The sequence below is a fragment of the Argiope bruennichi genome, chromosome 8 (genome assembly GCF_947563725.1).
Source record: "Argiope bruennichi chromosome 8, qqArgBrue1.1, whole genome shotgun sequence".
Taxonomy (NCBI): Eukaryota; Metazoa; Arthropoda; class Arachnida; order Araneae; family Araneidae; genus Argiope; species Argiope bruennichi.
In genome coordinates, this window is record NC_079158.1 from 46,516,876 (window position 1) to 46,543,779 (window position 26,904).

The window sequence follows — 26,904 nt, forward strand, 5'->3', positions numbered from 1 at the left end:
AATATTTAAAGTAATATTATATATTATTTTTCAAATATTGCACTGCGGTGAATAGCATATAAGCCAGTTAACAATTACGCTGCACAAGCAATTGCTTTTGCAAATGGTTATGTTATTGGACTGCAAACCACAAGGTCCCAGATTCTATCCCCACGCATCTCAATCCCTAAATTGGTGACCCGGATGATGAACCTTCAACCTTCGTAACAGCTGTTGTGGCGCCATCTACCCGCAACCAAAGTCGTCAGACTCACTTGACGCAGCAAAACCAAAAGTCGTCAGGCTCACTTGATGCAGCAAACACTCACCCACACACACTCGCTACTAAACTGGGTACAGGCCCATTAGACAACAGCTAAATACATCACCACTCAATAGCCATATCGTTCGTCTCACCTCCGACTCACTGGAGGGAGAGTCTGTGGTGAATAGCATATAAGCCAGCTAACAACTACGCTGCACAAGCAGTTGCTTTTACATAATGGCTGTTATTGGACTGCAGGCCACAAGGTCCCAGATTCTATCCCCGCGCATCTCAATCCCTAAAGCACAATAGTATGGTACTTGAGTTAACTGCAAGGTATTCAGCACACTTTCATTTGGTTTACCTATTAAGATTTAGTAAAAATAATAATACTTTTTGAACATTTTTCTTTTTTTCAATTAATTATTACTATCAAAAATTGAATATGTTTATTGATGGAACTGTTGATGAAACAACTGATAGTGGAAGAATGTTAGTTTAAAATGTTTTATAATTCTCATTTAACTACAGTTTCAATCTTTACATTCCTTGGCACAAAATTTTGAGAAGAAGAAGAAGAAGAAAAAAAAAAAAAAAAAGAAATACGAAATTATAACTAGGGATGACGAATATTTTCACAGCGGTTATTACGTAGCCAATATCAAAAAGTCACAAATACAAGTGATCAATACTTTTCAAAGAAGGGTGTGATTCAAACCCTTGATACGATCTTACTGATGATATTTCGATTACAGGTTTTGGATCACGATAGGAAGTAACAATCGATATCACTGAAATTTACCGGAGCGGTGACTTCACTGGAAAGTAACAATCGATACGATCTGTCCAATGGAAGCTCTCGAAAGAAATCTGTGATTGGATTGAAAAGTGAACGGACCGGTTATTGGAATTATCGTATCGTATCATTGAATTGCATATCACTGAAATTTATCGGAGCGGTGATTCCATCAGAAAGTGCGAGGCTTCACTGGAAAGTGCGAAGTCACCGCTCCACTTTACGGGAGTGACCGATATTCGTATTTGATGATGCACTATTCCATACAGATCATTTTTAATAGCTCGTGACACGATTGACATGTACTCTGTTTACTGCTGGCGCCATCTATTAATAGAATATAGGACTAAAGTAAACATTTTAAAGAAATGACATATATTATTAACTCATCTTTTCCAGAAAATGGTTCACTCTACTAAATAAATTAAATAAATAGTTTTGAGAAGAAAAAAATTAAGAAGTAAGATGAAACAAATAAATTAATTCAATCACACATTACTTAAATTTGTAAATTAAGTATTAATTACAATTAATAAATTTTATATTTAATATTAAGTAATAATTTTTAATTAATAATATGATTGAAATAACAGATATTTGGAACTCATATTTAAAAATAAAAATAGCAATATTATTTGTTATTCAAAAAATCGTGGATTATGCATCTCTAATTATAACATTTAGTATATGGATTTTCATGTCGTTTATGGGTAATTTTTAAAATTTAAGCAAAAACATTTCAAGATAAAAAATATTCAATAAACAGTGAACTGAAAATCAAATTTTCTTGAATATGAGTGTACCAATATAGAATGCTGTCCACGTCAAATATCTCCATCTTTTTTTTTTTTTTTTTTTTCTCTTTTTTTACTTAAGAAACTGCATTTTAAGCTATGAAAGACATTTTAAATATCTTTCAGTAAACCTTTGAGTTTCGTAAGTGGCAACATCCTTGTTTTGAAATCAAAACAATATTTCGATTTCAATGGCGGGTAGTATTATAACGGGAAATACTCATTCGTATCAATTATTACTTGTACGTTTCTGGCGTATTATTTTATTAAACATTTTATTGTGAATAGAAATTTAATTAAAAATTGAATTTTTATATACATTTGTAAATTTGTTATTTTAACCTGTGAAAACTTTGTGGAGGCGCATGCTTTAGATTACTACCGCTATTAGCTTATATTAAATAAAATATTATTATTATATATAAACTGATAATTATCAATTATTCTCATTTTTATTTTTCAAAATATTCTGTTGTTTTTTTGGTCATGTATCAAAGTATTTAATAATTTTTATATACAGTATGTATGTTGTGTATACCATTGCATTGTGTTCTATGTTTCTGATTTTTTTTATAAGTCAATTTGTTTAAGAATTTATTTGGTAAAGCGATGAAAACAATTTATAATTATTCTACAGTCTGTATTTGTTTTGTAAATTTTTATTAAATTAGATCTGATTAATCGTGAATTAATAAAAAATAAGACTGATCAAAAAACAAAACAAAAAAATGCATTTCACATTTTTGCAGAACTGCTTCAAAATAAATTGCAAATCACATTTTTTATTTCATATCATCAGTGGATATAAGGATAATTTATCTTTCATTCTAGACAAATTTCCAAACTGCCTTAACTAATCCACTGAATGACAGATGTCTGTTTCTAACTCAGCTGCTGCAGGATGCACAACTAAAGGTGAAATATATATATATTTATGCATATTGTTAGTTAAATACATATATGCATATTATTTATTTATTTATTAGTTTGTCTTTGGATATGAATTTGTTCATTATGCTTTTAATATATATTTATATACCTTTCAAATACTATTTGTGCAAACAGAGAGGTTTCCCATTGTATTTTGTATTTGAATTGCATTCCTTCTTCTAATTCTGTACTTACAGTTTGTGTGTAGTTTAAATTTATCAGAACAATATCTGCTTTGGAATTAATTTATGGTTCCTACAACAGTTTATATATATACATAACTGAAATTTTTTACTGATCAAAAGATGCTCTTCTTCATTAGAGTGGTATCTTCTTAAAGAGAAATTCCTTCTTAATAATAAAAATATAATTTCTTTAATTAATAGAACTCTCAAAATATGCTTTTAAGAGTTTTCCTATGTTATTTAATCACTTAAGGATATAACCTGAGTTAATTCATTCTATGTATGGATATGCACATATTGTAATATGAAAATTAATTTGTTCTGTAAACGGTTAAACATGCTTATTAACTCGTATCCGAATTAAAGATATGATAGAATGTCTAATGAATTCAAAAGTTGGTTAACTTGTAAATAATGTTTCAGAAACCTCTTTAAATTTTTTAAAGTATTTGAGACATATATGTTCCGAAATATATTTTTAAGTCACATTATTATATTGCTTAAAACTTCTTGAAATTATTACCGATCTATCTCTACTAATAATAAAGTTGTGTACATATTTGTTGGCATTCTACAACCTAACCATCTGACCTACAACTACCAAATTTGGCTCATAGGTGGTAATGTGCATCTCGGAGCTAAAATTTTGATTAATTAAATTCATGCACAAAAAGGAATTTTACATCATTTCAAATTTTAAGATACTCTCATTTTTATGATCCCAGTTTAAAACAATTGAATTTTTTTCTAAATTTTGGCAAGTTTTAAAAAATGATTTGCCTAATTTTCAACAATAGATCACATTACTGCAGGACACTTAAACCATTTTCATTGTTTCATCATATGTTGTTGAAACCTAAAATGATGGATTCTCATTAATATGTTTAGATTACAAGACTAATAAAAAATAGCATTATGATGCTATGAGGCCACCTCCATTAAAAAGGTTTATGTACAAAATAGACAGAACTTAATTAAGATTATGAAAATAACATAGCTTTAATATCAGACAGTTTGGCAGAATTATGAACATGAAGTTAAATCTAAACAGTTTATCAGAAATCAAATATAACCAATATTCTTGGTGAATCAGCTGTTTGCCTGAATTCAATAATATTGGCAATCTTAATTTTCGTATTCACATATCATATCACTTCCTAAAATGTCTTAAAATTACTTGACCTAATAATATTGGCAGTCTTGATTTTTTTTTTTTTTTGCATTTAGATTTTTAACAATAGGTTTTATCGTATTAATTCATTTATTTAATGAATTAATAATTGTGGCAAGCTTTCAGTTTTATGACATTGTTATATGCACTGTTTTATTTTTAAATAACATCTGCTTTGAAAGGCTCACATCTCTATGTTAATGAATCAAAATTATGTTTTTGATGCATAAAGCATTTTTTTTTCTAATCATAATTTTTCACTTTTGTTTTGAAAATATAATTTAAAATAATCATTTCTATAATGTATCATTTGTATTATGGAATCATTGTATTGTACTGCATTTCTTTATTCTTGAATTTGTTTATACATAAATGTTTTTTAAAAAGTTGTAATTGTGTAATTTTATATGTTTTTCTATATTTGGTGCTATGTTTTTTGGATGAATTTTCATTATTGTGTTTTTCTGTTATTTTTCAGGAACTTCAGTATGTGTTTCCTTCTTTAGTCGAAAACATATTTGGTTTTCGCACTGGAATAGATTGGGGTCTTCTTACACTTGACAAGGATATTCAAATAAAGGAATTTGATAACTTCCGAAAGCTTTTAGCACCAGATGGCCCTATTTTAAGGATAGCAACGAAATTCACTGAAGAATTTTGCCCTAAATTTGAATTTCCTGTAGCATGTTTACCCGTAAGTTGGATAATTTTTACAGCAATATTTTTCAGATAATTACAGTTTGTAATATGTGCAGTGATAATAGTGCCAAAATACTAGCAATTATTGTATTTGCTATAGTGATTTATTAAAAGATTGAATAATAAGATTTCTGAAAAATAAGTATATTGCGATGGATGCTAATGTTATTGTGTGTGTGTATATATAATCTAATTTAAATCCTAATTAATTCCTTATGTTTAATTTTAAATTAGTCCATACTATTTTATTCTAAAATTTTCTTTTCTTTTAAAAAAAAATCCAAATCCCACTTTTTTATTCAATTTAGCATAAGGTGTGCAACTGACTCTAACATTGGAGATCATGCAGATTGACTAGGTCACCTCAGTCAGTTTCATAAATAATATATGCTGCAAATAGGGAAAAAAATTATTTGATTATAAATAAAGTGCATTCATTCAATAAGAAAGTATGCTTCTTTAGTTTAGAAGTTATTTTTAAGGTTTAAGTAAAAATTCTGATTAAATTTTATGTCTTTATCAAGACTTTTAAACCAACACACACTTCTGGCAAACATAAGAAAAATGATTTTTGAAAGTAAAATTATCACATTTTTAAGCAAGAAATTTTTTTATTGCTTTTAGTTATTGGATCTATAACACATCGATCTTAGTCTTATTTTGATCTTTTTGATGTGATATCCTCTGGCCCACTGGAAGTGATTTCATAAAGTGCATTAGGAAGCATTTGCATATTTTTCCTGATCTTTATATGTGGCTTTATAAGAAATAATACCAAATTCTACTTGAATTTTACAAGGGAGTGATCTTCTTTGATGCTAGTATGTTAAATGTAGTGACATTCGACACACAACCAAAAATTAACATTGTCCACTTGTTAGTTTTTTTGTGCTGTTGAATATAATAATGACATTTCATCACTGGTTCAACACTTTCTTTTGTGCATTATAAAACTGAATTAATTTCTGGTTTTTTCTTATCATTTTCATCAATGGCATCATCAGAATGCATAAGAAATAATAATAATACACATTTTGATTTCTTAGGCATGTATGATATGACATTTTGTGATATTCGAGTTTTGATTTTTGTAAACCCGGCACAAGCTAAGAATCCGTTCAGGAGCATACGCCGGAAAACAAACCTCATTCCTTCCTTCCTTATGATATGACAGTCATGCTGTTTTGAAATCCAGATATGGAGGAATAAATTTTCTTAGTTTTAGTTTTTATGAACCTAATCGGAATTTCAATCTTGCCAACTGATAATTGTTCAACACAAGATGTTAAACTAATAAATATAATGCCTGATATTAAATTTGACAAATCCTAAAGAGATAAATAGGAATGACCCTTTGCTAATTTTTGTGATTGTAATTTTATTTGCAATTATTGTTAAGGAATAACATTTGTTTTGTTCCTTTTATTATTTTTTAAAACAGGAATGCTTTATTTAAAAAATTATTTGGAATGAATAATCACTTCAGTTATTTATGATATTATTAATATTTTTGTATATTAGTTTTAATTGTTTGTAAACTACCTTATATTGAAATTAGAAATGTATGCATCTTTGTTTTTATCATAATTATGTTGTTAGATTTCCAACAGCTTTTTTCAATTTAATTTAGAATGTATTGTGAAGTAACAGTAATAATATTAGAGTAAATAATCTCTCTCTCTCTTTAGATTCCAAGTCAAACAATGTTACAAGAAGGCAAAGTTCCTGCTTTGTATGCAAACAAACTTCAAATACTAAATCCAGGTATTTTTCCATCAACACTGCAATTGAGTATCCTTTGAAATTTACAGATTATATTTAATTGAGCATGTGTATTTTCTGCTTTAATTGTGGGTTAAATATATGTGAGAAAGATGCATGCTATAAAACTGTTATTAAAGAGTTTAATATTATTAACATTCTGAGAATAAATTAATATCCATTATTCTTTTTAAAACTTTCATTGGTGCCTTTATTAAATTTAGTATAATTTTTTAATCATATATGAATATTAGGAATTACAAACTAGTTATTAAATTTAAATCTGTACTAAGGAACATTCTATATTCACAACTGCTATTAATGTTTAATTTATTTTGACATTAATGTATTGTAATTTATTACTTCCAGCCATTTTCATCCAAATTACAATTACATTCATAATAATTGGGATTTCAGTTTTATATAATACAAAAGAAAAATTTGTGATGCATTAGTATAAAGGTAAAGAATTTGCTTAGTAATTTTTTTTATTTATATATACAGCTCTTTTTATTTATGAGTTATTCAAAGTTATTAATATTTTAGCCTTTTCATTATAAACTAAAAATGCTGTACTTACTGAATTTTGTGTTTGCTTATGATTGAGGCAACAGCCATGTCAGTAAATGATTAAGATTTACTCCCTTTCTTTAACTAATCTTTTACACGAATCATGTGGTTAATCATGGTATTCTGTTTAATCATCCCATGTATGAGAGGAAGATTGAGTGCTGTTTTAAAAAATAGCTCTATTAATATTAAGTGAACCACAGACTTTATCTTTTAGTTACTTGTAAAAAAAGGGGCAATACTTTACTGTTTCTTCATTAAAATTATCATTTAAAAGTGCAAATTTTCCTTTTGTCCATATTTTAAAGTTTAAATTTTTGAATTAAAAATCTTTAGCATATCTTCTTTTTTATATGAATAAATATACTGAATGTACTTTATTAATGTATAGTCTTTTATTAAAGTAATTGAAACATTTAGTAAATGTCAAGGACTGTATCAATCATAATATAATAAGGTGTATTGCTGTTATATATGCTATAGTTTTAAAGAAGACCACTAATGGCTTTCAAGGTTGATGTAATATCAACGTATGATGAATCTATGTATTTCTTGAACTTGATGTTTCCTAACTTATGGGTGTTATTATTGCTGAAAAATAGTGGCATTATAAATACAATTACTTAATAAAATCAGAATCATCATTTTGTAGTTTTAGGTTCAATTTAGAAATCTAATTGTGATCTGGAAAAGATATAAACCAGTGCAATTCAAAAAAATTCTTTATCTGCACTTAGAAAGAGTGACAACAATATCAGTGATGAATAATAATCTTTCAGTGCTATCAAGAAAAGCTCTATACAATAAAACAATTTCAATTTTAAATAAGATTGTTGGTGCTTGGAACTGAACGCTGTGTTTAACTTCTTAACTGCTGATAAAATATCATGCGATTCACTCCCATCATCTGATCCAAAACAGTTAATTTTTTTCATTGCATTCTCCTTTTTCATTCTAAGATAAACATCGATTTGAAAACATGACATACATTTTTTAAAAAATCAGTTCAAGGGTTTTTTTTTTTTTTTCATTGCATTCCAAAATAATTAGCTTAGCTGTGTAGCTAATGATAAATTATGGGAAAGATTTTGTCTTCCATTTATGTATATATATAAATGTAAAACATGATTTGAAGCAGCAGACATAGTTCTTTAACATTTTTATTCTTCATAATTGTAAAGAAATAGCCATATTTTAAATATTACAAAGATTCTTTTTCCAAGCATGGCAAGAGCATAATACAGCAAACCAAATAAAAGGGCACAAGGTATGAAAAAGAGACTATGAGAAAGTATGATTTTATATAGATTTAGAAAAAAAATTTGCCAATTCAGCATTTTAATTTTGTTGAAATAATAATAATAAATTAATTAGAAATTATTATGTATATGATATATGCATACTATTGGCATTTAATCCACAAGTGCTTTAGGATATATATATATATATAATCATAGAATTTGTTGCAACATTTTTTAATTATTAATTACTTTCTACATTCCTAAATTTAATGTGTAACCATCACAATATAATAGCCCTTACAACTTAATGTATATATATTGGCTATTACTTTTTTCCTATTAATTTCATTTGTAATAATTTTGAAAAAAATTAATTTCTATTTATATTGAATTGCATTCAATTAATCCTCTTATCAGTCATCAGAATAAATTTATTACTTAATTGAACTTCAAAGGTATTTGTAATGAATCAAAATTGTGTTTAAATTTTAATAAGATAGTAATTTTGATTTATGTAAAAATTGAAGCTATTGTGATTATTATATATAATCAATAATGTTTCTGTTATTTATTATGCATCAAAACTGTTGAAAAATATTATATTATTAGGATGTACTTTTGTAACAATGTTTGGGTGTTTACAGCATTGATATTAAGCTAATTATTTGCAATTACCAAAATGTATTTTTTATCCTATATATATTCTTAATTATTATTCAGATGCTTTTGAGTTTTATTTTTTCCATTTCACTTATTTCATTGTGAATCCAACTCTAAAGGTGAGAAATCTTACTTTTTATATTTTAAAATTGTCATAGTTTTTGAAAACATTTTGTTTCTTCTTAAAATCCCTTGAATAATTAGTATAAAATTGTTTGGAAATATTAATTTTATTTGCAATTGAGTTATTTCTATCAAACTTTTTATCAATTTTAGTTGATTAAAGAATATTGATATTCATATTCATCAAGTGCATTTTATATTCTTTCCCAATGGACTACCAGAAAATAAAAATAAGTAGAAAAGAAAAATATAAATATAATTTTATGTATAATATTATCACATTCTTATATTCCTTTTTTAATGTTTTCCCATTTTTTAGAATACTTTTTGTTTTCTTCAAATTTTTTATATCCTCATAAAATATTAAAATTTTTCAAGTTTATATTAATGACATGTCATGCTTCTTATCATTCACATGAATGCCAAGTAATTGAACTTTGAAAATAATTTCAGTAATTTTTATGAATTTTAAAGTCAAATCATGGACATAAATATAAGAAATGCAAACAGAAATCTATTTTGGGCTACATATTTCAATAGGAGACAGTAATAGTTTTACAGCTGAAATAAATATTGATATATAATTGTAACTCTTAGACTTAAAAAGTTTCTCATAGAAAAAATAAATTTATCATATCTTGAATTCATTTTAAAAGGATAACAAAATTAAGAGAAAGTAGTATATAATTTATTTTAACTTATCCTAGTTAGTGATTAAACAAATTAATGAGGCAGAATAGTGTTGGCAATGAATTTACATTGGATATTTGAGTTATGTACCAGGAGTAAGAGTGAAGTAATCTATTATATCAATAATGTTTGGGTATATAATATTTAATTATTTTTTATAATCATTTTTACTAATGCAAATGGTTCTCGTGATTTGTCCTTTCCTGCCACTTTTATTTTCTTTGAAAAATTAAAAGCAGGCTAATACTATGTACTAAATATTTCAAAAATTTGAATATTTAAAATATATTTCTGAGAAAGTTTTCCTTTTTGCAATTCCACAATTAGTAACAAAATGATTGACACAATACACAATTTCATTGATCTATATACATATTTAAGAAATTTCATATTAATACAATGAGAATTTGAATAATTATGGTAAATGCTTTGTGAAACAAATTGAATTTTACTCAATTAATAAAGGAGGATTTTATGAATTATTTATATTTGTTAGGAAATATGTGTATTCTGTTATTAAACAACTTTGTCAGCATGAAATGTTACTTACTTACCAAACTTACTTTAGAGATTACTTGAATTTTGCCAAGAATAACTTTTATAGCATTCATTTTACCCCAGTAAAAGTTTATTATATGATTTCAAATGTTGATGTAAAACCTTCAACAATTACCGCACCATTTCATGAAAAAAATTATACTGTGGATACCAGATGAAATTTCCTTAACTGTTAAATGAAAATGTGAAACTTTTCTTTATGTTAAAAACTTATTACATGAAAGTATTTAGAAATTATATCATGTATGTTTATGAAATAAAAATTGCTGCTACACTTTTCTTTGTAAAATAATAATAATTTATCTTGGTTTGCAGAACTCAATGAGCAATATCAATCTCCAAGATACCCTATATGCTCACATTTTAGAAGATTATCTCAGTTCTCTTTTGCCAACTGACAACAGAGCTGTGCCTCTTTATCAAACACAGTCAAATGTACAACATTCTCCAATACTTACATCGTCATTGTCATCAAGTTATGGCAGGTTTGTTAATTTTAAAGGATTTCAATCAATACTATTTAATGGAAATTTCATGTCTTTATGTACATTTTGTAAATGCCATCTGCAAATATTTTTTTTAAAAATTGCATAGTTAAATAATCTTATTTAAAGAAACAATTAATCAAAAGTTTATATGCAATGTCTTAAAATATAGTATCTTCATATCAATAATATCATAATTTTTTTTATTACACATTATGAGGTAATGTAAAATTTTATTAAAAATTTCTACATATATGTGAGAGTCAGTTGAAATATTAATCTTTGCTTGAATAAATGTTATGTATTTATTTTCATCACCATAACTTGTAACATAATTTTAAAGTTATTTTTTCACATTTTATTTTCTAAAAATAATAATTAAAAAAATCATGAAGTATTTTGATCAAAATACTATGATGAATTTTTAAATACATTTTATGATAATTACCTTTATCACAAAATGTATTCATATTTGAAACGAGGGTTAGTTTTTTCTCCCTCAACAAATTGTCTGTTTTGATCAAATACCCTGAAAATTAAAGCTTCTCTGTTTAGATGTAGTGGGTTTCCCATCATTTTAGCTGAATAGTGAAATAAAAAGCTGTGCATGGAAGACAAAAACATGCAATTAATGGTTTTAATTGCAGTAATTTATATATAAAATTTTTATATAAAAAATTAATTTTTATATAAAAAATAGCACCAGAGATATAAATTAACCCAATTTCCAATTCAATCTTATATATTTTTTTATATTCTACTTTTATTGGTGTAAATATTTTAGCTGCATTTAAGCAAATTTTAATTTTATTATGTGCTGTTCTGTGGCAAAATGTAAGTTTCATTCATTTTCATTGATGATAAGATGCAAATGCTGATCATTGTTCATGTCTATTTTTTATGGAAGCGAGCTTTTAGTGCCGAAATAAAAGTCATGGAGTTTATTAATTTACGCTGATAACACTTCCTCAATAACTAGTCATTTTTAAGTAAATAGGTATCTTTTTTATATTCACTGAAATAATGATGATATCTTTCTAAATGTAATGATTTAATTTGTTCTCATTTTTAACATACTCTATAATTTCCTTCTAAAATTTTTGAATTGGAAAAAGGGAGGAAAAATTGCTTAGTAATTTTTCAATACATCTTGGTTATTAATTAGTGTCTCAAACAAGAGAGTAGATAATCACTCCAAGTATATAATTTAAGTTTTTGCTATTCTTTAAACTTTATTTTTTTAATAATTGAATAACATTTTAAACAGTATTCATGGTTCATCTGATCATCTTCAAATTCTCAACTCTCCTACCATAAGCCCTGGTCGACCAGATTTCCTTTCACCTCTTAAGCAAAAACCAAGCCTTCTTAAAAAAGGAACTGTATTAATGGTTGCATCACCTAATTCAAACTCTTCTTATGGATTTGGTAATTCACCTGCTGAAAGTTGGAGATCAGAAACATTTGTTTTAATTCTAAAGGAAATGTATTTAAATCAGAATTCTTTGGACCACCAAAAGAACTCCTATGTTTTGATGCCGGTAAAGTGTAAATTTTTCTTTATTTTTGTATTTTATTTATTCAAATTGTTATCTTTTCTTTTGTAACTATTTTTATTATCAATATTTAGGAGATAATTTTATAAAGAAAACAAAATAAGAGTTTTAAATACTTTAAAAGATGACATATGGAAATAGTAATGTAAGTGAAGAAAATTTCAAGAATTATATGATGTATAAATATATATCTGTACTTTTATAATGATTCTGAATATATTTTTAACATAAAGTTGTCATTCCTATAATACTTATCTTGCTTTGAATTTAAAATACAATATAATACTTACTTCTATTTGATTTGATTTTGATCAAAAATTCCAAAATTTGGATCAATAAGCGAGCTTGTTTTTATTTTTAGAAAACATTTATTCCTAGCCATTATCATATTTGGATGGTGAGAATAATGGTCAAGCATCTCCATTTCTTTTTTAACAGTACACTATCTTCAAGTCAATCATCTGGACATGGACAAATAATGATTGATAGTTTAGGTCGTTTAAAAAGGTAAAATTTTTATATAAGCATAATATATTAAACATAACTTAAAACAAAATTGCTACATGATGCTTTTAGGATGTTGTTATTTTGTGTTTAATTGCTATGAAAAAATATTTTTAATTACTTTATGCTTATTTTATTATTGTTTAGTTTTATCTAAACAACAATTAATTTTTTGTGTATTATTTACATAACCATTTCTTTATTGGATTATTTAAAATGGTGTACTGTTTTTAACTTTTTTTTCCAAAACTTAGTATTAGAAACATGTAAAAATATGAATCAATTGTAATATATAAACGTGATATAAGTTATTACCATTTATATTTTCTAAAAATTCATGAAAAATTTGAAAGAATAGAAGCGTGAATCATATTAAAAAAATTTTTTGCCAAATTTATTATTCAACATGTTCTAATATATGAATAATTGTAGTTAAATTTTTGCAATTTTGATATAGTTTATTATTGGAATATATATTTATTGCTTCTTGTTTAAGTGATTTCAAATTAAATCCTAATAGAGCTTGAGTAATAATATTTATAACTCTTGCTTGAAGATCTTATTTCATATGGTGATAATTAGCTTTATTGAAACTAGTTAAATATACTAACTATTAAAAATTTTACCAATTACTTGGGTACCAAATGATCAGGAATCTTAGTTATATAATGCGGAAGAACTATATGTACCTTCCTTGGATTCTGGGATCCTAAAATAGTAAATAACATTTTCAGAGCTGATCTCAGAAGCTTATTAAAATTAAAAAATACTAAAAGAATTATTTATTGATATGAACAAATTAGTCTTTAATTTACAATTTAAAGATCTCTTTTTAACCTAAATAAGAAATAACTGTTAAACAAAAATGAAAATAATTAAAAGACTCCTTTAAAAATCCAAAACTCTTTTTACAGCTTAGGAATGACTCAGCTTATCCAAAAAGAAATGTATTGCTTTCTGAAATCCGTATTTGATCATTGGCCTTTAGATGCATCTTTTCGAGTGGTAAGTATTTAAGAATCTAAATTCTTAAAAAATGTTTGATTATTATTTATGATTAAATGAAGAAGTAAGCACTGGATTGTAATATTAATGAGAGCTGTAGTATCTATCAAATAATTTTGTTTACTTTTATACTTATTTCAGCCTCTTGAAACTTATTTAAGTTATATTCAGCCATGGAGATACATTCATTGTGATTTGGATCCATCTGTGTGGTAAGTTACTTACTTTATTTATGGCTTATAATTTCTTGTTTCTGGTTTATTAATAATTAATATGAAAAAATGCTTTTTTGCAGTAACAGTGGAGTGGAAATTGTTTCTTAGAATGCTCAACATATTTGTATATATTCAATTAACCATGAAATAAAAAGAAACAAACAAAAACAAAAAAACATTCATTCATTTGTATTATAATAAACATGGTATTTATTACTTCATTATTTTTTAAATAAATGTATTTATTATGTTACATACTTCTTCCATTAACACAAAATTGAAATATGTATGTTTTTGTTTTGATATATATATATTTTTTTTATCCTCTTTTTTCAGGCATAAATTTATGTCTGAAAATTTATTGTTTTATACCACAATTTTTCAACAAGTTTTGAGACGATTTCTTCGAATGGATTTAAGTTGCCCTAAAAATGCATATATGCTGTTCCGGTTGACTAAGGTATTGAATCTTATTTTTAACGTAATAACTTTTTATTTGCCTCTTTAATTTATATATATATATATACTAGCCACCTTTGGCGACCAGCCGGTTCGCCAATCTTAATGTTCGTTAAAATTTTAATAATTAAATATTTTATGCAATTCCTACTTTAATAGCTTCTTCATCAAAATATTGTAAAACTTCAAATTTTGATAGTCATATAATAATATTCACTCATAATATTATAAACGCCTTCAGTCATAACGTAATATGTATCTCTCTAATTTTCTGTTGGTTCCCGTAGAATTTATACTATAAATTAAAGTGGAAAGGATTAATCTGCAATTAATATAATAATATTTTTTACTGAAACAAAGTATTTTTTTGTAATATGATTACTGAAAACAGTCACTGAGCGTTTAAACTTTATGGACACTAAAGAATATCTTTCCTAATTTATGTAATATTTCAAGAACTTGTCAACAAAATATTCTCAGATTCAACATGACCAGAACGATTAATTAACAATGTTTAATTTTAAATGCATCAAACACTAAGAAAATAAAACGAATCGTTTAAAATAATCGGTTGAAAACAGGTTAAAAAAAAAAACTAAAAAAACGATGTACTTAAAACTATAAGTGTATACAAAAAATATATAACTAACATAAATACAATTTAATTACAAAAACATGTAACTAACCTAAAAATAATTTAAATCATCCGTTGATAATGGTTGTCATGTCAACAATCAGAACACAATGCGCATGCGTGAATTTTCAACGCCAGTTACAGTAACGCAAATGCGTGAGTGTTTCTACGCCAGTTGGGGTAACGCTATGCATATTAGAAATTTTTTATTTCCTTTATTCTATTTTATTTTAATTCAAAAGTACTTAAGAATGAATCTAAAAGATCGATTAATTAACAATGTTTAATTTTAAATGCATCAAACATTAAGAAAATAAATAGAATCATTTCAAATAATCAGCCGAAAAATCTTAAGCCTAGCCTCATGACTGTTGGGGGGAAAAATTGAGGCCTTACTTATTTGGCGGTGGGGAAAATGAAGATTTTTTTGGCAGGAAAGTTAGTTTTTAATTAATAATTAAAATTCTAATTAAAAATTCAAAAAAAGAACCATCCTATCTTTTAAGTTAGATCAAACTGCACAAATTTGATTAAAATCGGTTAAGTAGTTTAGGAGTCCATCGCGTACAAACAACATAACACATAATTTATATATATATATTTCATTTTAGTACAAATATGCGATTCCTTAAAAATGTATTGGGCTTTAATTTAATTTTAAAAATGTTTCAATGATGTGAAAAAATTTTATATATATTAATCAGTAATTAATTATATATTAATCAAATTTAAGTATATTTACAAAAAAAAATCATTTTTTAAAGAAAATATGCTACAGTCCTATATGTTTATTAATGGATTTTAATTTTTAATTAATTGCTGATATTTTGTTAATCATGCATAAATGTTAGAGGGCTTAAATGGCTTTCAAAAATTCTTTATTGAGGCTTAGTTAGGGACTTGTGCAAAACTCTAAATAGAGTGAGACAGAAGAGATTGTGAGAAAGCATTCAGATTTTATATAAATCTGAGAAAGCAATTTTATTGAGATATAACTGAGTATTTATTTTAAGCTTCAAATTGTCATGTGATACTAGTAGTAGCTTAATACTAGAAAATTAAAATTATATAGAAATTCGAACCTTAGAAGCATAAATAAACTATACGTTCTATTTTTTTAAAAAAAACTTCATATAATACAAATTTTATTTCTGATGAGATTAAATTCTGTATTTGATATACTGTCTATTCGTTGTTATTTTTATTTAGCATAAAGTTCATAAAACATTGGTATTTTTTATTTATTTCAATATTCTGTTTTTGAAGTTAAAGCAACACTAATTAATTTATGCCAAATATATCAATGATTTTAACTATATAATGTTATTATACTTGGAAGATAAAAACTGCACAAAAAGCAACAAACACATTGTGGAAAGAGATTGCAAAATATACTGTAGTTATTTCACAGAATCCTACAAGGGGACTTGTAAATAATTTAAACCTATAATCAAGCTTATCCAAGAATGGCTGTCAATTCCACAAATGCACTGTCATTCTTTGTTAATTTACTTGAAGAACCATCACCATACCAAGAATTAATATTTTCTGTGTGTCCTAACTGTGTCTTTCCAAATGAAAAGTAATTTTCTCTAAATGTTCCCTTTGCTATAATTATCATTTAGTCGTATGTATAAAGGCTTCAGAGAACTTTATTATGTTTTCAAAATGCTCTGTTTATTCAAACAGTTCTATGTAAGGTTTTCAGGAATTGCTATATTTAACAACATTTTTGCATCATTACTGAAAATGATAAATGAAGAATTGGAGATAATCACATTCTGTTATCTATTACATACAAAGAGCTGTTGCAAAATTATTCATATTTTTACATTAATAAACTATCTTTGCTATTTTGTTCCTATACTTCACTGAATGTTAATTTCAACAACCAAACAAAAAATCATTTTTCATTGATGGAGGAAATGTTATATACATGATTATTTACTAGTCATCACTGTCAATGTAATTTTAGAATTAAATTGTCTTATATGCTTAAGAAAAATTTGAGTCAAAGTAATTTTCATGCAATTAATTTTACATAAACAGAAAAATAAAAAGTTGAAGATATTATAAATACAATTTTGGAAGGTATAACAACCTATTTTATATAATTTTTATTGTCTAATTAGAAACTTAGTAATAAAATATCAGCTAAGGAATTATCTTTGAGAAAAATTTGTAGTTTGAATATTAAAAAAAAAAAATTAATGAATAGAAATAAATGAAATGTAAATATATAATCTTAGGAAAAGTATTAAACTTTATCTTTAACTGACAATAAAATGAAAATCTTTAATAAATATTTATTATTTAAAAATTTTGACATGCCAGATTCTAAACATTTACAAAACTTTGAAAATCATTTGTTTATTTAATTTTTTTAAGCAGATACTTTTACGAGGAATTAACTATTCAATTGTTGAATCCTTTTAGGTAATTTGTACATCAGAGTTGAGAGATATGATTATGCAAGGTAAAAATGCTTTTCTGTTTATTTGTACTAAAACTATATATATTTCATATAAAATAAGCATTTTACTGATATATCTTAAGTGCATTCAGTGCACTGATATCTTTTAAATTTATTAAATGCACTGGTATCTTTTAAACACATTTTTAACTGTAACTTGCATTTTTTTAAAATTAATTGCAGCTTTAATTTTTACGTATACTAATTATTCAATACATATTTATTAAATATTCAATATGTATTAATTAAATATCTTAAATATTAAATTTAAGAATTTAATATATATGATTCATTCAAGCCTTACAAGAAACATGTTACCTTTTTGTATTGTGAAAATTTTGCATTTATTTAAATGTGTATTTAAGTCAACTATTGTTTTGTTTAACCTATTATTCCCCTGTGTCCTACTTATAGGACAGTTACATTTCTCACCTGTGGTTAAACATTGCATCTTTTTTGCACTGTCTTAGAATTTAATATGTTTTACCAAACTCCTAAACAGTTTCCAAATTAAATATACTTTGTTATCAGATTTGAAAATCAAAATGTACACATTTTAAATTTTTTGTGACTTATTTTTCAGATAATGTAAATAATTCAAAAGTTATATTTTCTTATATTTCAACATTCTTTTTAATATTTAGCTAAAATTTTAAAAATAACCTTTCCCATGTTTTCGACAATTTTTTTTCAAATCTTCTCCCTCCCCCCATCTTCCACTTCTTTTCAATATAATTTTACTTCACTGTTATAATGACTTCTGTGCTTCTGACATAACTTAAATGACAATTATTAAAATCTATGCCTTAAATTAAGCTGGCTATTGATTTATTAAGAAATACTGGCAAACAAAGATTGTATTTTTATTCTTAATTAAAAAAATTTTACATTAATAAGTTTATTGTACTAGATTTTTTTTAATGTAACAACCAATAACTTATATGTTTTTTTTTTTTCTCTTTTTTTCTTAATTAGCTGAAAGAGGCTCTCTATCAAAATCTTCAAACTTAGGAATATCCTCATATATTCAACATTCCCCTGAAAAATTCTCATTTCATAAAAGTTCACAACTTGAAATGACAGGTTTTAGTTATCTTCCTTTGTTCAGTGAACCTGTGTTTATGCTGGTAAATTTTAATCATTTTGAGTATTTTTATCGTTTATTTTATCCCATAAGACTAATGCAAAATATATATTAACTTGTTAAAATACTTTTCTGCAGGTAACTCATCTTCTTACTGCTATTTGTGCTGCTCGAGAAAAAGCTTCCATACAAAATGCAACTATTGGTATTTCCAATAAGGGTTTTCTAGCCAAAGTATGTAGTTTCTTTGAGACATCAGATGATGCTATTAATTCTGATGACAATAGTCCATCTGATATCCGCAAGACTGCTTCTTACTTAGAAACATCATCCAAAGCACTCTGTGAATTTTTCCGAGAAGTAAGTTTTACTTTTCATTATAATTTATTTTTAAAATTTTGTATCTTTTTCTCTCTTTTTTTTAGTTTATTGCAAAATTTAATATTCAATTTAGCTTAAACATAAATCAATCTCAAATTAACTATTTCATAACTATTTTTTGATTTCTTAACTGCAGCATATATATATATATATACTAATGTTTCAAGATTTAAAATACCATTTATTTTTCAGTTTTCTTTTTCTGTTTGCAAATCTGGCAATGACTGCAATTTTTTTAAAAATCTAATTATAGAACATCATATATGACCAAAAAAAAACCATTTTATTAATTTAGGAAAATTAGGAAGATTTCTAAAAAAATATAAGTTTTCCAAATTGAAGTAAAAAATGTAATATTCTTTTCTGCAAATGAAAATTAATTTGAAACATAATAAATTAAGTTGTCTTGTTAAGACTATAGTTTTTGATTTCTATGAAATAGAATATTTGTTACTAACATATTTAACAACAATCTCAATTACTATTGTTATGATAGATAGTTGCATGTGTTAGAAGATATTAATTCATAATGATAACTTCTGCAAATTCAAATGGTTATATATCTACCTATATTAAAGGTAATGTGAATTTTGGCAATCTACTTTTACTTACTTTTTTTATTACATAATGTATGTCAAATTGTCATGATTGATTAAAAAGAAGTTTTTTTTTGTAATAACCTGCAAAAATATTGCTCAATACTGAGATGACGCCATTTTAGAATATAAAAATTTATGTATTTTAAATAATAGTAATTTAATTGTAAATTTCTTTGGAATTTTGACATTTAAAAATTTTTTTTAATAATGTATTCAATTGTTGCTCAATTCAATTAATACCATTTTCACTGCTACCAAACATTTCATTGCACTTTTTCTTTTTTTTTTTTTCCTTAGTTAAACGCTAAGGAAGAAGGATTCTGTTTAAAATCTGTGTATTTTACATGGGAATAAGAAAGGGAAATTACAATACTATGAACATTAAAGGAAAATTTATCATTCATATACTTAATTGTTTTATGATGTTCATTGGAATGATTTATATATAGAATAAATGGAACAGGCATAAAAGACTATTAAAATGACAGTTTTAATATCTATAAGAATTTTATTTATAAAAAATACTTTGTTGAAGAAAGATGGTCTGTGGTTTCTTAATGACAAAGTTGACATAATAATAGCTACATAATTTTTTTTTGATTTCAAAATTTTAAAAATTGGAAAGAGAAGAAAAAAGAAAATATGTGTGGAAGTGAATGCTATAATTTATGAATATCATGATACACCTTCCCTTCGAAAGAATATACATATTCTTTCTAAGGAAACTTTTACATTTTTATTCATGCAATGCTTTAAAAGCATGGTTCTGCTATTATATTTTTAACAGATGTAGTGCTTTAAACATATTTTAGCAGAATAAATTTTACCTATGTTTCAGCTAAACCTAATTCATAAACTTACACAAAAGAAGTTAATTATATTTTTAAAAATAATACATTTAATTAAAAATGGAAAACAAGAAATCATGCTGAATTTCTTTGAAGATCCTTTATTGGGCAACTGCAAGCAAAGGAACCAAAATGTTTGTTCATTAATGACAAATTAAAATGATTTTTTTTTAATTAGAAGAATTTTTCAAAACTGGGCATCTTTGAAATATATATGATTATTGATTCAATCTACCTGAGAAGAAATATGTTTTATAATACTTAGAGGCTAAACTTAAGCTAATGTACAGTTGCCAAAGTTGATTTGTTTTGAGACAATTTCTCACCAAATGTAATAGTAATTTTTTCTTTTTCCTTAAAAGTATTTTATAATCATTTCTGATAGCCATCTAAGATGATGAATTTTTTTTACAATTTTTACTTGCTTTGTGTGAGACTGTACCAAAATTTGCCAGAAGTTTTACCAAAATATATTTGCACATTTATATAAAACAGCAAAAATTGCAATTTTAATTCTAATGATTTTTCTCCTAAATATTCAAATTACCATTTTAATAGGTCTCACCCCCAACACTGAGTAGTCCACCAACTAATCTTTTAGATTCAACTTCCTCATCATTTAACAACAATAGAACTGAAATAATGGATAGCTCAAAATTCCATGAATTATCAACAATTGAGCGGATCCAACTGTTGAAAAAGGAAAAGAAACCTGTCATAAATTATAACGGTAATCCTGATTTGCAACCTGTGCGTACATATGAGAATGCTTTCTTGGTTCGCATCTTTAATGAAATCTCACAACAGCTTAGTGAGAAGGTAAATATTTTTATGTTCTTGATGAAAAATTTTTACTTTAAAGATGTTATTTTCACTGCAAAATCATATATTTAGATTGCCTGTATCTAAAGATTATAAGAATTTCTGAATTTCATTACAAATTTAATATGTGCAGCTTAATTTATATAATTTTACAGTAACTGTTTTTTTTTTAAAGAAAGAATGATGCATTAACAAAATGTACAATCTGTCTTTATATTTAAGTAATCCCATTTAATCAATTAGTTAAATACAAAATTATTTTAAAAGTTAATTTATTATTATCTTAAATCTATCAAATAAAAATAATCAACATTCTCATATTTCTAAACAATGTGTAAATTATAAAAGGTTTTTTTTTAATATAAAATTTTATCATGTGTAAGTGTTAATACATTGGAATAGCTTAATTACAATGGAAGAAGTCGGCTTCAGACGTTTATCTTCAGTAAACTTGTTAATGTGCTACTCATGTTTGATAAAATACTTTCATCTGATTAAAAATTTAAACAGGGTGTGCAGTGTGATGAAAAGTGCTTAAATTTGAAAACCATTTTTAAGCAAATTAAAAGTGCTTAATTTTGGATAAAATGTCTTTAAAAGTGCTTAATTTTCTCGAGAAATGCGAAGAAGATATTCCTTTTTGTATCCATCCGTAGGCGATAAATCGGTAAAAGTCATAAATTTTTATTTACTGGATATATCAAAAAAGAAAACCGGTAAAAGGATAAAAGAGTTTCAACCCATGTTAAGAAAATGCTTAATTAACTTTTTTTCACTCCTTTCTTCCACAATGGGCACCAGCATATATTGAAGTATTGCAATGATTATTCTGAAAGAGCGAAATACGAAATAATGTCAAACTAGTTGCAAGTAGAATAGCGTTTGAACTTCTTTTACAATTAGCGTTCTAAATAGCAAATAATTTATTTTAGTTATGCTTGGTGACTTTATGTTCAACTCTTAGTGTGTTCTTAAAGATTACACAGATTAGCTCCGATCAACGAAAAATAAGACAGTATGGTGTGTAAAAGTAGGGATGGGAGAAGTTTTCTCAAGCGTACTTGAAAGATATTTATGATATTTAACTACTTTTATTCTAATTACCATGAAGTCTCATTGTATATTCAATCATCATTCTCATTAATATGTTGCTTTGAGCGATTTGGAACGACTGCGAGAGGGATTTTATTGTACAATTATTTATTTCGATTGTAATTACTTTAGTCAACTGCGCAAAATCTAGTGAGTTGAAATTTTAATTTGAAGGTGGAAGTTTTCAATAATTTCTTTTGTGGTGTACTTTTTTAAATGTCTCCAATCCTTTGAAAATTATCATTTGTTGAACCAATCTTGTCAATTGATATTTTTATTTATTTTAAATTCTGCTAGGTCTAATTAAAATTTAAAAGAAATTTTAAAAAATTTTAAGAAATCTTTATGATTTAGATTATATCATTTTTAAAAAGTTTTTTTTTTTCTCTTGTTACTTTAACATGATTTTTTTGCCCACGAAATTTTTCTTTCTCATTATATAAAGATTTCCCTGATTAATATAGAGCATCACTGAAATAAGGGGCGTGGAATTTAGTGGGTAATTTCTTTTTGGATATTAGAGGCTCACTAAGGATGGATATTGTAAAATTTTAATTAGAAATTCAATTTAAAAGTTAAAATTTCTAACATACTTCCCACATAACATAAGGAATATTATGGCACAAAATTTATTTTTACATCTTCTTAAAGGTGTTTATACAATATTTTCTGACACTCTTTTGTGAATTTGTTTGCTGCTTGTTACATCTCATTTAGATGGCCTTGTCAGGCTTGCATTAACTGTGATAGTAATAGAAGGATTTTCCCATTAACATCTTTAAAACCTGACCTCCTCTTATAGTATTTTGATGGATTTCGTCTTAAGGCTTCAGAAATATGCTAGCCACTCGCATTTCATCAATAAATTCTTGCCCTCTCCTTTGTAAACCTATTTTTTTTAGAACGAAAGAAGCAAATTCATAGTCAATATATATGTTTGGAATTCAGTTCCGATAAAGAATGATGCAAAAATCCATTAGTGAACACAAAGTGGAAAGTATCGTGTACAGCAGTTGTAGGTTATCCTCCATAGGAAATGAATGCTACCAACTTTCCCTTGAATATATTCAGCAGCCCAAATGTACTATACTCTGTAGAAATTAAAGAATTGTCACGGAAAGCTATTTTAGCAAAGGATTTTTTACTCATAGCGAAGTGCAACAACATTAAAAAAAAGTAGGATACAAAAAAAAAAAAAAAAAAAAAAAAAAAAAAACTTTTTATAAGATATAAAATCTGAAATTGTCAATGTGAGATTTTTTTAAAATATATAAAATTAGCTGTAATAATGTTTCTCTACTCACCTACCTAATTAGTTGTAATAATAGGTTCTTGTTTCTATGCGTATTATGAATAGAATAAATAAAATTATATGAATAGAAAATGTCTTATATAATCAATTTTTTTAACAGTTGTATTTAGTTAATTTTTTAAAATAAAAGCTGTATGCATTAGTTAATTTAATTTATCAATACAAAATAATACTGTGAGATTTTTGTCATTTTAATTTTAAAATTTGGGTTGAGTATTTAAAAAATTAGGGAAAGAAAGCAGTCAGTTACTTTTTGTGTGTACTTTTTTTTAAATTGTACTCTTAAAAAAAATAAAAATTATTAAGACGTAAAAGTTATTTAACTATATTTTTTCTGATTTATTAAAAAAATTTAAAATTATTCTAAGAATCTGTCAACGTATCTAGTATTAATAAATTAAGTTTTTTGAGCTAATATGTAATTTATTATAGTTTTTTTCTTTTTGTATAATTAGCAAAACATTTTTTCTTCTGATGTCTTGTGAAAATAATTTTATAAACTTATTTTTGTCGAATTTACCTATTATTGAATCTTTAATATCTGTAACATATATTGATTCTATTCAGTTTGCTCTTAGTTCAAATTTTCAGAATTTCTTTCTATTAATTATTGCTGAAGATAATGCTGCCAATTTAAATAGATGATGAGGGTAATAATGATGATTTTAATAAATGATTCAACATCCAAACATCAATTAAAATTTGAAAAGTTGTTTTTTAATAACAGATTAAAATTAAAAAATTTTAAAACAGGATATTTAAAAAAAAATTTCATAAAAACTATAATTTATTATAAGACAAAAAAATCCTACGAGTGGAAAATTCTTGAGTTTATGTATTCGTGCATGTACAAGTGCTTAAAGATGCTTAATTTTTGCATCCATTTCACACTACACACTCTGTTAAATTGATGTTTGAGTTAATTGATATTCTTTAATAGTAATTTCTCATAACTTCTTAAAATTACGTAAATATTTCAATAATTCATAACTCAATCATTTCCTATTACTGATTTTCATTGTAGATAAATTCAGAATACTTACATTTATTACATTAATACTCTCAGTTTTGTAACTTTGGTTTCCAGAAATGATGTTAAATTGTTAACATTTCTAAGTTGTGATTATTTGAGGCATCATCCTTCATTAAACAATTACAGCCTTAAGCTGTTTGTATTCCTTTCTTAAGAAAGAAAAAAAAAAAAAAAAAAAAAAAAAAAACTGCCTCTTCAGGGAAATATCTTTTTTTGTCACATTATTACATGACTTTTTGCAATCCTTGAATGTGGCAATGCAACAATTTTCAAAAGTTTTGAGGTTGAAAATTATATATTGACATTTGAAAAACTGTTTTTTAATTACAAAATGCTTTAAATTATAAATTAATCTTTTATTCCTTTGTAAAATTTTTCTCTGAAACTTTATGTTGCATGAAATAAATCAAATCTCTGTTAAAATGTTTTCTTCTTTTGTCAATTTAAACTTTTCAGGAGTTAATAATATTGAATTATCTTTCTTTAACTCACAAAAAAAGATCTTAAAATTTTTATTAAGCATTACTTCATTTTGCTTTCATATTTCATTTGGCATAACTGGCAAAGTTTTAGTCAAAAATTAGCCTAATTAGTGATAAAATATATAGAACGTAACTTTGGCTATTGTATTATACATATTTCTTTATAAAAAATTTCTTTCAGTATGCAGCAGAAATTCAACAATTTTATTGTCGAAATTCACTTCTTGGGAAAATGTGTCGTCGGATTTTGTCAAAACCTGTGACTTATTTTGATGTCAAGAAATCTAAGGATATGATGTCAGTATCTTGGATTCCTGTTCATCTACCACCTCGAATTAATTTGCGAATTCTGGCTAACAAACACTTACTTGCCTATTTCTTTGTATATCTATTAAGCTTATACTTATATGGTTTTAATCCTATCACCAGTATTTTACTGCTATTTGTACTTTTCGTTGTTCTCTGGTTTTTCTTTTCTATAATATATCCTGTGCCAATTGATACAAAAGATGACTAAAATAATAAAATGAGATGAAAAATGATTAAACATTTATTTTATTACTGTAATATTCTAAAAGTTAAATATCATTGTGCAGCTGTATAATAATAAAGTCATTTTTTTTATGAATAAAGTGTTTTTTAACCTTTCTTACATACACAATTTTTATCTTCAAAAATTTCCTACCAGCAATTGTATGAAACTTTCATTTCTAATCCTGAGAAGTAATATGCAATATTAATGATATATCTTCTTTATTTTGCCAGAGAAATATCTCAGCAAATCATGAATAGATTCAGTTTAACAAAGCTGTCACAACAAATAAACAAGCATCCTTGACAAAAGAAATTTGAAATCAGAAAGCTTTTTATTATATTTATTTAAATTTTAATCCTTGAATTTTGTTTCCATTGTAATATGCTCTGTAATAAATAAGGTAAAAACTGCACCAAAATGTAGTCTTTAAGAAATATATACAAGATAATACTCCACTTAACATACAGTTGTTTAGGATTCACCTAAATTACTGGTTCATCTTCAATGCATCTGAAAAACACGGAGATAAATATTTAAAGTAAAGCATGAAGTATATAAAAACATTAATACTAAATATGGACCACACTTTTACAACATCACTTTTGATTAGTATTATTTTTTCATAATTTATGTACATATTTATAAACAATCCGGAACTTTTAAGTTACAAAGATGTCAGTGTAGATTGTAGCATTTTACAACATTGAAGAAATGAATGAATTGGACAGGTACTTTATTAATGGAACAATTCTTTCTGGAATTTTTCCAGGTATTTTTTTAAATGCCTCCCATTTTTCCTTATAATTGCATATGTAATTCAGTAGTTATTCCATCCTACTATATTCTGAATGCTTATTTGTTTGGAAAATAAAAGATTTATCTATGTTCAGGAAATTTTTTAAATTCCAATTTCTGGTGTCTAAAGCTATAATTGCAATAACTAGAGTTCAATCCTATATATTT

The 26,904-nt window shown here is 25.4% G+C and overlaps 1 protein-coding gene across 1 annotated transcript; it reads left to right on the forward strand.

Annotated features, from left to right (window-relative positions):
* Nucleotides 1-1,985: 1,985 nt before the first annotated feature.
* On the forward strand, nucleotides 1,986-26,007 carry LOC129981886 (sphingomyelin phosphodiesterase 4-like). Its single transcript, XM_056092927.1, has 16 exons — nucleotides 1,986-2,076; nucleotides 2,666-2,749; nucleotides 4,599-4,814; nucleotides 6,508-6,610; nucleotides 9,112-9,170; nucleotides 10,738-10,907; nucleotides 12,175-12,448; nucleotides 12,825-12,970; nucleotides 13,882-13,972; nucleotides 14,114-14,184; nucleotides 14,524-14,647; nucleotides 17,717-17,756; nucleotides 18,729-18,880; nucleotides 18,976-19,197; nucleotides 21,224-21,484; nucleotides 25,588-26,007. Exons 1-16 carry the CDS (start codon nucleotides 2,026-2,028, stop codon nucleotides 25,921-25,923), a joined length of 2,400 nt encoding a protein of 799 aa, XP_055948902.1. The 5' UTR covers nucleotides 1,986-2,025; the 3' UTR covers nucleotides 25,924-26,007.
* Nucleotides 26,008-26,904: the final 897 nt, after the last annotated feature.

Excerpts from the sequence above, each read along its gene's own strand:
- LOC129981886 (XM_056092927.1), top strand. The coding sequence starts at position 2,026 with ATGGCGGGTAGTATTATAACGGGAAATACTCATTCGTATCAATTATTA. Across the intron at positions 14,185-14,523 it reads GATTTGGATCCATCTGTGTG|GCATAAATTTATGTCTGAAA; the intron begins GTAAGTTACTTA and ends CTCTTTTTTCAG. Across the intron at positions 14,648-17,716 it reads TGCTGTTCCGGTTGACTAAG|GTAATTTGTACATCAGAGTT; the intron begins GTATTGAATCTT and ends GAATCCTTTTAG.